This window comes from Salmo trutta, chromosome 30, assembly GCF_901001165.1.
Source record: "Salmo trutta chromosome 30, fSalTru1.1, whole genome shotgun sequence".
In the NCBI taxonomy this organism is placed as follows: Eukaryota; Metazoa; Chordata; class Actinopteri; order Salmoniformes; family Salmonidae; genus Salmo; species Salmo trutta.
The window spans coordinates 14,430,166-14,442,395 of NC_042986.1; the positions used below are offsets into that span (position 1 = coordinate 14,430,166).

At 43.8% G+C, this 12,230-nt stretch overlaps 1 protein-coding gene across 5 annotated transcripts in view; it reads right to left on the minus strand.

Annotated features, from left to right (window-relative positions):
• Window positions 1–832: 832 nt before the first annotated feature.
• The window catches only part of LOC115168047 (DNA (cytosine-5)-methyltransferase 3A), a 29,896-nt gene continuing 18,498 nt past the window's right edge, over window positions 833–12,230 (minus strand). For all 5 annotated transcript variants that reach the window (XM_029722911.1, XM_029722909.1, XM_029722910.1 and 2 more), the window contains 12 exons: window positions 11,990–12,109; window positions 11,832–11,873; window positions 11,629–11,708; window positions 11,354–11,466; window positions 10,984–11,252; window positions 10,635–10,780; window positions 10,419–10,509; window positions 9,835–9,983; window positions 4,446–4,531; window positions 4,213–4,282; window positions 3,881–3,999; window positions 833–3,607 (listed from right to left, as the gene is read on the minus strand). In XM_029722911.1, the coding sequence (XP_029578771.1) occupies window positions 3,466–3,607; window positions 3,881–3,999; window positions 4,213–4,282; window positions 4,446–4,531; window positions 9,835–9,983; window positions 10,419–10,509; window positions 10,635–10,780; window positions 10,984–11,252; window positions 11,354–11,466; window positions 11,629–11,708; window positions 11,832–11,873; window positions 11,990–12,109 (1,427 nt within the window). In that variant the 3' untranslated portion in view covers window positions 833–3,465. The remainder of the gene's footprint in view (window positions 3,608–3,880; window positions 4,000–4,212; window positions 4,283–4,445; window positions 4,532–9,834; window positions 9,984–10,418; window positions 10,510–10,634; window positions 10,781–10,983; window positions 11,253–11,353; window positions 11,467–11,628; window positions 11,709–11,831; window positions 11,874–11,989; window positions 12,110–12,230) is intronic.

Genomic DNA, 12,230 nt, shown 5'->3' on the forward strand with positions numbered 1-12,230 from the left:
CCAATCTGATATCTTCCTGAAGCGCAGAGCACTCTCCTTCTGTTGCATAGATACACAAAAAAACTAAACAAGCCCACTTCTCGTTACTCTCATGGACGCCACCTCATCCAACGCATCCACTATATTTTTCGAGGTTTTAATCGGATCTCCCAGGTAACTACATAGATCGAAAACCCCTACTCCAACCAAAACAGAATCAGAACTAGGTTGGATTTACTAGATTCCACTACCACTTTACTTCTCTTATTTCCTTTTGCATTTGCCACTGTAATACAATTCTTCTCATCTCCACTCGACACACAATCTGGTTCAAACAGAACATCCACTTCTGCCATTTTCTCCCTCCAAGGTACCTCTGCACGACCACTCATGGTTCCCACTTATAGGCCCCACTAGGAGAAATAGGATTTAGTTAGATTTTTTTTACCACCTGAACTATGACCTGTTGAATTTACAGACACTTCCATAATCTCAGCAATAGTATGCATCACTCGGCCTCCCGAGTGGCACAGCGGTCTAAGGCACTGCATCTCAGGGCAAGAGGCGTCACTACAGACACCCTGGTTTGAATCCAGGCTGTATCATAACCGACAGTGATTGGGAGACCCAGCGCACAATTGGCCCAGCTTCGGCCAGTGTAGGCCGTCATTGTAAATAAGAATTTGTTCTTAACTGACTTGCCTAGTTAAATAAAGGCGAAATAAAAAATTAAATAAAAATATCGTATTGTCAAAAGCTTGCCAGAGACCGCCCACAAGCTCACACACACACCGGGCACACAGTATTCACAGTATAATATATACATCAACTGACAGACTGACAAGAGACAAAGTACAAATAATACAATTAGGGCCGTTTATTTCTCATCTCTAACATGATCAAAAGCTTTACATGTGGTTATGAGACTATGACAACTATACACTAAACAAGCCGGGGGACAGCTAAACATGTTATATACAGCTTGAGTCAATATTAACATACCATGCAAAAAAAATATGAAAAATAAGAAAACAATATAGCACCAATAGGAGTCTAGTGATGACCCGAATAACATCATTTTAAAGGTATTGTTATTAAAGTATTGTAGAAAACATACAGTACACAAAACAATTGTTCATTCCTTTTGTTTCATTTTCAAAAACTATTCATAAGGCCAGCATCCTATGTAAATCACTGTCCAGACGGTGTTCACCTGGTTGTGCTTATTAAAAATAGAAATGGCAAGAAAAACACATTTGGTATACAGTATCTGTTCTGCCTCTGAGTTGAGATCAGTCACCACACTGACACACTTCATACAGTACAACAGGAAGGTATGGGTGGTGGAGGGGAGGGAACAAGGGTTCAAAACTGAGGAGTTAAAAATCTCAATAACCCCAAATGACAAACAGTACTCATTTTTGAATGTAGCATCACTTCAAGTTTTTGATGAAAGCTGGTTGTGTTGTGGTATCATCGACAAACTTGTTGAGAGCGAGATGAACAGAACGCTGCAGTTAAAGCCATCACTTCAACTTAACACACAGATTACCTGTCATAAAAACACACGTCACATGCATGAAATTGAAGTGGGTATGTTATGACTAGGCCCTCCATGTGACCTTCATCAACACTCCAAGAACATACAAGGTCAGTTTAAAACAGTTGCTTTCAGAAAAAGTGCCCACTTTAAAGGCAAACTTACATGTTGCCTGTCTGTTTTACTGAAACAATTACGTGAAGACATTGATGATGTACTCCTTTCCTCAGAACTTTGTCCAGCTCCCTTTAAAATAGTTAAGAATTAATAATAATTACAGAAGAAAAATAGTTCTACGTATATTGTATCTAGGTTTTAACAGTTGTTTAGTAGGCACTTGCGATTACAACCGTTCTTCTCCACATTGCTCCAAGAAAGGGAGAAGGCACACATCTTACTATTTAAATCAAACTGGTAAGGACTGGTTTCAGCAACTTTTTCTTTGAAGAGAAAAAGCATGCATGTACATATAGCATTCACATGCTTGACTATATCACCTAAATTAAAGCCTATAAGCGGCATGTTCTAACAAGTGAGACAATAGTTATGCCTCCATTAACTTGTACAGTCATTTTTTTGTTGTCGACATTTAAAAATGCTGCGTTTCCATTCAACTGTCTTGTGTCGATGAAAACAGCTGGACGTAATGACGTCTCCCCTTAAAATAACACTTTTCGTAAAAACCTAGAATGTCGAATGAAAATGTGGTAAAATTAGCAAATTGCGCATGAAGAATGTGGCGACAGCCTGTACACTCTTAGAAATAAGGGTTCTGCGGCTGTCCCCATTGGATAACCCTTTTTGGATCCAGATAGAACCCTTTTTGGTTCCAGGTAGAACCCTCTGTGGAAAGGGTTCTATATGGAACCAAAAGGGTTTCTTCAAAGGGGACATCATGCAAAGAAACATTATTTTTTATAGTTGAATAAATGGATTTTGCAAGCAGTAGGCATTTAGAATTAAATGTGGAGTGGACATCTAATGCCCTGCGTAGGCCTACCTTCAAAATTATTCGGCAATCCTAATTTATTCGTAAGACAAGAAAGAAAAATCCACCCCTGTCGAATGTATAAAAATGTATTAGATCTTTAGAAAATGTCTCCTACATCTGCCGTTTCCATTACACATGTGGCAATGATTTTCTTGCAACATTGCTTTTGTCTAATTAACCTGTGTCAATGGAAACCTGCCTATAGTTAGTGAAAATGTGTGTCCTGTGACCACCTCTTTGACAAGAATATAATTAAAAACCTTAACATAGCACCAGACTGTAACCATGATGAATATTGGCCAAGGTAAAATACAAACAAACACTCAAGGCACATTTTCTGCCTTGGTTTGAATCTGAGTTTTTGATTTTTAATTATCTTGGAAGATCTATTTTTCCAAACAAGTGACAAAACAGGTTTATTCACATAATTACGTGAACATGATTATCTGACTATTTATAACATTCATATATAAAATAAATGATACAAAAATCCTTAAATTAAATAGAGATAAAACTGTGTTTCTGCAGATGTCAGACCGATCACAGATTAGTATTGAGGTAGATAGTGGGCAGGGTTTGAGGTCTGATCTCACCATCATTGACCAAAAGTTGACAAAACCAAACACCAAATAAATGATAGACAAACGTGAACTATTCCAGACAAACTGAAAGAAGCAAAAAGTGTCAGTGCATTCTGGTAATATTATGATCATATGACCACACTGCATTGAAACAGATGCTCATTATCTAAAACCTAATAAAACAGCCAATACAGCCAGTGATAAAAAGACTAAGATGATTCTGTGAGGTCATTCTGAGAAACACAGGACATTTCCGTTCACTGAAAAGCAGGGCAGGATAATGATCCTGTTTTTACCCTGCGCTCTCCAACAATCAGCCATTTCATGTTGCTGTTGTTGTTGACGACAGTGCAGCACACAGGAACGTGGGGTTCCTACTCACAGGCAAAGTAGTCCTTGAGTGGAGCGAAGAGGTGCCGGATAACTGGTACACTCCATGATCGGCCCAGTACTTTCTGCCGCTGGCTCCGACCCATGTTGTTGACATCAGTGTAATGCTTTGGAAAACCGAAGATCCTGCAGTAAGTCAATCACATAACATGGAAAAGGTTAGAACAATTTCAAAACAACCTGAGGGTAAGTGTATTTGTTTTAGAAATTACAGATTACATTCACTTAACTACCACACTGTAAGTACATTGACTTTTACAAGAGAGCAGTATCCATGATCAGTCACGGTATAGGAATAATGCTTACTATAAAACTTAAAAACAATGTAATTACACTGTGATCACTTCTATATTCTATGCTGTTCCACCTCTACCCTTTTACACAATAATAAAGACTTACTTCTCCATCTCTGTGCACCAAAGGTAGTCCTCCTTGCCATTAAAGTCGACAGGTAGTGATCCCATCTTCCCCTGTCTGATGGAGTTGGACTTGGTGGTGATGGTACGAACTTTGTTATACTGTAAGGGAAAAAACCAACAGATAACAATCACAGCTTTAACCATATTTCAAAGATGGACATACTCACCAGTCACACCTGATGCTAGAAACTCATTCAGAAATAAGAAAATAGACAACAGAAGTAACCTAAACAACCCTTTAACTTCAACCTCTCTTGTCAGTAAAGTACTGCATTATAAGAAAATCTAGAAGCAAGAGCTTATCAGTCTTACCTTGGCCGTGCGTCCAGGCTCCAGACAATCCTGCAGGTTCACCTTGTCATCCAGAGAGGTAGCTAGAGGTCTAAGGAGAGAAACACATACAGACAAGTGAACTCTCTCATGTAGATGAGTTGAACATAAGAAAAAACAACATGATATTGAGAGTGCATGTGTTAGTGTTTATCAGTAGGAGTATGTGAAGGGATATGGGGATGTGTCTATGTGTTAGTCGTATTTATGTTTACCTGTTCATGCCAGGGAGGTTTCCCCAGAAGTAGCGAGCTCTGTGAGCTGGGCTCACTTTTACTGCATCGATCAGGATGGGATTACACTGGAAACAGATGAGATGAGATTTACAGTTGAAGTCGGAAGTTTACATACACTTAGGTTGGAGTCAATAAAACTCGTTTTTCAACCACTCCACAAATTTCTTGTTAACAAACTATAGTTTTGGCAAGTTGGTTAGGACATCTACATGGTGCATGACACAGGTAATTTTTCCAACAATTGTTTACAGACAGATTATTTCACTAATAATTTACTGTATCACAATTTCAGTGGGTCAGAAGTTTACATACACTAAGTTGACTGTGCCTTTAAACAGCTTGGAAAATTCCAGAAAATGATGTCATGGCTTTAGAAGCTTCTGATTTACATAATTTGAGTCAATTGGAGGTGTACCTGTGGATGTATTTCAAGGCCTACCTTCAAACGCATTGCCTCTTTGCTTGACATCATGGGAAAATCAAAATAAATCAGCCAAGACCTCAGAAAAACAATTGTAGACCTCCAGAAGTCTGGTTCATCCTTGGGAGCAATTTCCAAATACCTGAAGGTACCACATTCATCTGTACAAACAATAGTACGCAAGTATAAACACCATGAGACCACACAGCCGTCATACCGCTCAGGAAGGAGACGCATTCTGTCTCCTAGAGATGAACGTACTTTGGTGCGAAAAGTGCAAATCAATCCCAGAACAACGGCAAAATACCTTGTGAAGATGCTGGAGGAAAAAGGTACAAAAGTATCTATATCTGTCACGGCTGTCTGAAGAATGGGACCAAAGCGCAGCGTGTGTATCGTTCCACATTTTATTTTCACTGTGAAACTATGCAAGATATACAAATAAACTAAAGAACAAAAACAACAAATCGTGATGAAGAGGTGCAACATACACGAACTCAAAAACAATCTCCCACAAAACCAGGTGGGAAAACAACTACTTAAGTATGATCTCCAATTAGAGACCAGCTGCCTCTAATTGGAGATCACCCCCCCAAAAAAACAAGAAATACAAAAACTAGAACATAAAAACATAGAAAATCTAAACTAGAAAAAACCCCTGTCACGCCCTGACCTACTCTACCATAGAAAATAACAGCTTTCTATGGTCAGGACGTGACAATATCCACAGTAAAACGAGTCCTATATCGTCATTACCTGAAATGCCGCTCAGCAAGGAAGAAACCACTGTGCCAAAACCGCCATAAAAAAGCCAGACTACGGTTTGCAACTGCACATGGGGACAAACATCGTACTTTTTGGAGAAATATCCTCTGGTCTGATGAAACAAAAATAGAAGTGTTTGGCCATAATGGCCATCATTATGTTTGGAGGAAAAAGGGGGAGGCTTGCAAGCAGAAGAACACCATCCCAACCGTGAAGGACGGGGTTGGCAGCATCATGTTGTGGGGGTGCTTTGCTGCAGGAGTGACTGGTGCACTTCACAATGTAGATGTCATCATGAGGGAGGAACAATATGTGGATATATTGAAGCAACATTTCAAGACATCAGTCAGGAAGTTAAAGCTTGGTCTTCCAAATGGACAATGACCCCAAGCATACTTCCAAAGTTGTGGCAAAATGGCTTAAGGACAACAAAGTCAAGGTACTGGAGTGGCCATCACAAAGCCCTGACCTCAAACCTATAGAAAATTTGTGGGCAGAACTGAAAAAGCGTGTGCGAGCAAGGAGGCCTACAAACCTGACTCAGTTACACCAGCTCTGTCAGGAGGAATGGGCCAAAATTCATCCAACTTATTGTGGGAAGCTTGTGGAAGGCTACCCAAAAGTTTGACCCAAGTTCGAACAATTTAAAGGCAATGCTACCAAATACTAATTGAGTAAATGTTAACTTCTGACCCACCGGGAATGTGATGAAAGAAATAAAAGCTGAAATAAATCATTCTCTCTACTATTATTCTGACATTTCACATTCTTAAAATAAAGTGGTGATCCTAACTGACCTAAAACAGGGGATTTTACTAGGATTAAATGTCAGGAATTGTGAAAACTGAGTTTAAATGTATTTGGCTAACACGTGCCCCATCGTGCACCATCGTGCATAAATGTATTTTGTTCCCCCACACCAAACGCGATCACGACACGCAGGTTAAAATATCAAAACAAACTCTGAACCAATTACATTAATTTGGGGAAAGGTCGAAAAGCATTAAACATTTATGCAAATTTAGCTAGCTAGCTTGCACTTGCTAGCTAATTTGTCCTATTTAGCTAGCTGGCTGTTGCTAGCTAATTTGTCCTGGGATATAAACATCAAGATGTTATTTTACCTGAAATGCACAAGGTCCTCTACTCCGACAATTAATCCACACATAAAACGGTCAACCGGATCGTTTCTAGTCATCTCTCCTCATTCTAGGCTTTTTCTTCTTTGAACTTGGTGATTAGCATCTAAACTTTCATCTGTCAATCACCCATGTGTGTCACGGGTGTCGTAGGGATTGGACCAAAACGCAGCGGGAACGTGTAAACTCATCTTATTTTATTAAAGAAGGAAAACAAAAGAAACATGTATACAAAAACAACACACGACACTAAGCAGTCGCGTCAGGTGCACGAACACAAAACAGGAAACAACTACCCACAAATCCCATAGAAAAAACACCCCTCTTAAATAGGACCTTCAATTAGAAGCAACGAGGAGCAGCTGCTTCCAATTGAAGGTCAACCCAATAAACACCACATAGAAATAGACATACTAGAACTAACATAGAAATAGACTAACAAAGAACATTGCCCAACAAACCCCGAAACACTCTAAACAAACACCCCCTGACCAAACTACAATAACAAACAACTTATTTTACTGGTCAGGACGTGACAGTACACCCCCCCCAAAGGTGCAGACCCCGGAAGCACCTCACACAAAAAATAAACACAAAAAAATAAACCCCAAAACAAAAAATAATCCTAAACTAAAGGGAGGTTGGCCACCGTCACCGACAGTTCTTGTGCTACACCCCCCCCCCTCCCCAACCTCCTACTACGGAGGTGGCTCAGTCTCCGGCCTTACTCCCCAACCTAACCTGTCCACCCCCGCTAACTGTTGATTATATTTTACCCCTCCCGAAGTCTCTGGACTAAGGCGCATCGCTGAAGACCTCGGGCTGATGTGCGTCGCTGGAGACCTCGGGCTGGAGGGTGACTCTGGGAGCTCCGGACTGGAGGGCGACTCTGGCTGCGCCGGTTCCGGACTTTGGGCCGTCTCTGCCGGCTCCGGACTGTGGGCCGTCTCTGCCGGCTCCGGACTGTGGGCCGTCTCTGCCGGCTCCGGACTGTGGGCCGTCTCTGCCGGCTCCGGACTGTGGGCCGTCTCTGCCGGCTCCGGACTGTGGGCCGTCTCTGCCGGCTCCGGACTGTGGGCCGTCTCTGCCGGCTCCGGACTGTGAGCCGTCTCTGCCGGCTCCGGACTGTGGGCCGTCTCTGCCGGCTCCGGACTGTGGGCCGTCTCTGCCGGCTCCGGACTGTGGGCCGTCTCTGCCGGCTCCGGACTGTGGGAGCCGTCTCTGCCGGCTCCGGACTGTGGGCCGTCTCTGCAGGCTCCGAACTGTGGGCCGTCTCTGCAGGCTCCGAACTGTGGGCCGTCTCTGCAGGCTCCGAACTGTGGGCCGTCTCTAGACGGGGCACTGTTGCCGGAAGCTCTGGACGGGGCACTGTTGCCGGACACTCTGGACGGGGCACTGTTGCCGGAAGCTCTGGACGGGGACTGCGCACTGAAGGCCTGATGCGTGGGGCTGGCTTAGGAGGCGCCAGACTAGGGACACACACCACAGGGCTAGTGCGAGGAGCAGGAGCAGGACGAGCTGGACTGGGCTGACGCACTGGAGGCCTGGTGCGTGGTGCTGGCTTTGGAGGCGCCAGACTAGAGACACGCACCTCAGGGCTAGTGCGAGGAGCAGGAACTGGATACACCGGGCCATGAGTAGGCACTGGAGGTCAGGAGCGCACCTCCTGCACAACCCGTCCTGGCTGGATGGTAATAGTAGCCCTGCACGAGCGGAGTGCTGGCACAGGGTGAACTGGGCTGTGCAGAGGCCTGATGGCTGCCGTGCGTAGAGCAGGCATAGGGTAGCCTGGGCCTAGGAGGCGCACTGGTGGCCAGATGTGCTGCCAGGCATCCTCCTTCCAGGCTGGATGCCCACTCTAGCACGGCACTTGGGAGGGGCTGGGATCGCTCGCACCGTACTGTGCGTGCGCATGGGCGAGATCGTGCGTACTTCCGCATACACCGGCGCTCTCCACTCCACACGCTCCCCATAATAAGCACGGGGAGTTGGCTTAGGGCTCACCCTTGGCCCAGCCAAACTACCCGTGTGCCCCCCCAATTTTTTTATTGGGGCTGCCTCTCAGGCTTCCTTGCTAGCCGTGTCCCAGCATAGCGTTCTCTGTCCTCTCCAGCCTTCCTCCATGGTCCTTCTCCCGCTAGTATCTGCTCCCAAGTCCAAAACTCCTTATAGCTCTGCTGCTGCTCCTTCCTCCGCTGCTTGGTCCGTTGGTGGTGGGTAGTTCTGTCACGGGTGTCGTAGGGATTGGACCAAAATGCAGCGGGAACGTGTTAACTCATCTTCTTATTTTATTAAAGAAGAAAACAAAAGAAACACGTATACAAAAACAACACACGATACTAAACAGTCCCGTCAGGTGCACGAACACAAAACAGGAAACAACTACCCACAAATCCCATAGAAAAAACACCCCTCTTAAATAGGACCTTCAATTAGAAGCAACAAAGAGCAGCTGCTTCCAATTGAAGGTCAAACCAATAAACACCACATAGAAATAGACATACTAGAACTAACATAGAAATAAACTAACAAAGAACATAGCCCAACAAACCCCAAAACACTCTAAACAAACACCCCCTGCCACGCCCTGACCAAACTACAATAACAAACAACCTCTTTTACTGGTCAGGACATGACAATGTGGCTATAACCAATGAGGAGATGGCACGTGGGTATCTGCTTCTATAAACCAATGAGGAGATGGGAGAGGCAGCACTTGCACCGCAATCTGCGTCACAAATAGAACTGACCTCTATTTTAGCCCTTGGCAACGCAGTGTGGGTGCAATAATTGAATAATATAGATTTCTAAATGTATTTTGCAACGCTTGCGCATGCGACGCAAACTGTGTAGTCAGGGTATAAGGTGTATGTAAACTTGCGACTTCAACTGTATTAGTACTAATGAAATGAAGACGCAAACATACCGCCCAAATGCATTGACCAGGGAGAGAGAGGGAGAAAGAGCAAGAGAGTTAAAGAAAGAGAGAGAAAGGAAGAGGGAGAGGCCTCGTTGACCATGAAATAGCTGCTAGTGTCTTTACCTCAAGAAAGCGACAGATGTCGGCCAGGTCATGACCGCGCATGGCCACCACATTTTCAAAGAGCCAGAAGAACGGACGGTTGTCATCATCCCTTGGCCTCATCATGGTCAGCATCCTGTAATATTCGAAGAACAGCCTGCCTGTGCCCTCTGGAAACAGAGACCGAGAAAACCAATGAAACACCATTAAAAACCCATTTAAACCCATTTACTAGGCCAATGGATAGGTTAGCGTGTACAGACACATGCATCTACCAGTAGGCTACCATGTTAACTGCTAATAAAACGATGTGATAACATACTTGATAAAGTTCTCCAGAAATTAGCTCTCTACATTGTCTAGCACAGTGGTTCTTAAAGCCTCTCCTCCTTACCTCAGAAGTTTCACAATTCTGTTGTAGCCCTGAACTAGCTCACCCGATTCAACTATCCAAGGGCTTGCTGATTAGTTAACAAGTTGAATTAGGTGTGCTAGCTCTGGAAAAGATCAAATACATGGATGGCTGGGGGTTCTCGAGGAGAGGTTTGAGAACCACTGGTCAAGTGGAAACACTCCATTTACTTTGAAGTCAGGAGGTACCTTACCAAATAAGCCCTTCCGAGCAGGGTTGACGCAGGCCAGGTCGTTGCAGGGGCTTCCTCCAATCAGGAGATCAAAGGGACCCCATTCAGCCAGCTGAAACACAGCAAACACAGACAAACACAGGTTAGAGAATGATCATAGGAGTGTGTGTGTGTGTGTGATTGTGGGTGTGTTGTAACTGGTTTGAACATGAATGTGTGTGTGTATGCTGAACTCACATGTTTCCTGGTGATGGTGCGTACGTCATTGATGTGCTCTATCTTGCCCTCGTGTTTGATCATACCCACAGCGATTGAGTCCCCACAGATCTCAGAGGCGATGTAGCGTTCTACGATGAAGCCCAGGTCTTTGAGCACAAGGTACCCTGCAAGAGCACAATGGGCATAGAAGATTATCAGTCACTGACACACAAACCAAAACGACTGAATCCTGACCTTTCTGCACACAGTAATTTGCCAGAATACAGAAGAAACACAAGCCATTGCATACTCATAAAACACATCACAATCACTTATCTGCAACCCTCTCCCAAAGATAAATGAAAGCCCATATTGAGAATGTACAAACCTGTGGCAATCCCATCAAAGAGAGACAACACCCTGATGGGTCTGCGTTGATGGGCAGGAATGGAGGGATACACCCTGTGGGGTTCAAACTCTAGAGCACTGTTGTTGACGAAAAACTCTTGGACTCGCACGCTCCAGTCAGTTCGCAGCTTGAGTGATCCGTTGCACTGGGATGGTAAACACATGAAGCAGCTCCATGGGTCAACATCCTTCAGCTTGTCAAAGGTTCCATCACCAACCAAAATGTTCAGGCAGTCCTTACAGAAACACCTGAGAGGAAGAGAGAGAACGACAGAGAGGATAAGCGAGTGAAAGAGGAAATGGGAGTGAAAGAAGAGAGAGGGGAAAGTGTACTCTTGTGCAGTGCTAACCTGCAGCAGCTGGCATTGCCACACAGAATGACCTCTTGGCCAGCGCAACAAACCGTGCAGTAGGACTGGTAGCCATCTTCGTCGTATCTGTACAAAGTCTCAATAAAGTTCTCCTGCAAAGGTTAGGAGGGACAGCTTTACCATGGGGACGAGGGCCATTCATGTCAACAATCTTTCAGATGATAAGCAGACATGATCTAACATGTATACGTGGATACATTTGCATAAATAAACTGAACAGTCATTCAATTTATGAGAAGATGTAGTTAGTTTACCTTGCACTTCAGGCAAAGACTCCCCTCAAACAGTGGGTGGAAGGTGTGGATGTGGGGGGTTCCACATGATAAACAGAATTCTGAGGTGAATAATGAATTGTATACATTAGTAAAATGACTGATTCCAGTATATACTATTTTTCTAAAGTGCAGACAAATAGAGAGCAAAAAAGTACAATTACAGCTCAAAGAATGTTAAATACCTTTAACATGTTTGCCTTTCATAACCTCTTGTACCATTGCCTCTGTGAACCACAAAATAAAGGAATTTAATTGATGCAAATATAATTCTATAGTGACAGAGGAACTAGAAAAACGGCCCATATTAATGAATATGGATTGCTGTAGGTGTAGGGCTTACCTCTGCTGTAGCTCTGATTCCCATAGGATGGTCTGTTCTTGTTCAAATACTTCTTCTTAGCTGGGGGCTGGTAGTCTGCCAGAGACGAGTCTGAAGATTCTGCCTTTGAGTCTTTGGCATCTTTGGTAATGAAACAAAATAAAAGGAACATGAGAACACCTGTTGTTACTAGTGTACTATACAAGTATAAGTGTTACTCTGTTGTGGAAATATAATGGAAGCAACACAAAACGTGCCAGGG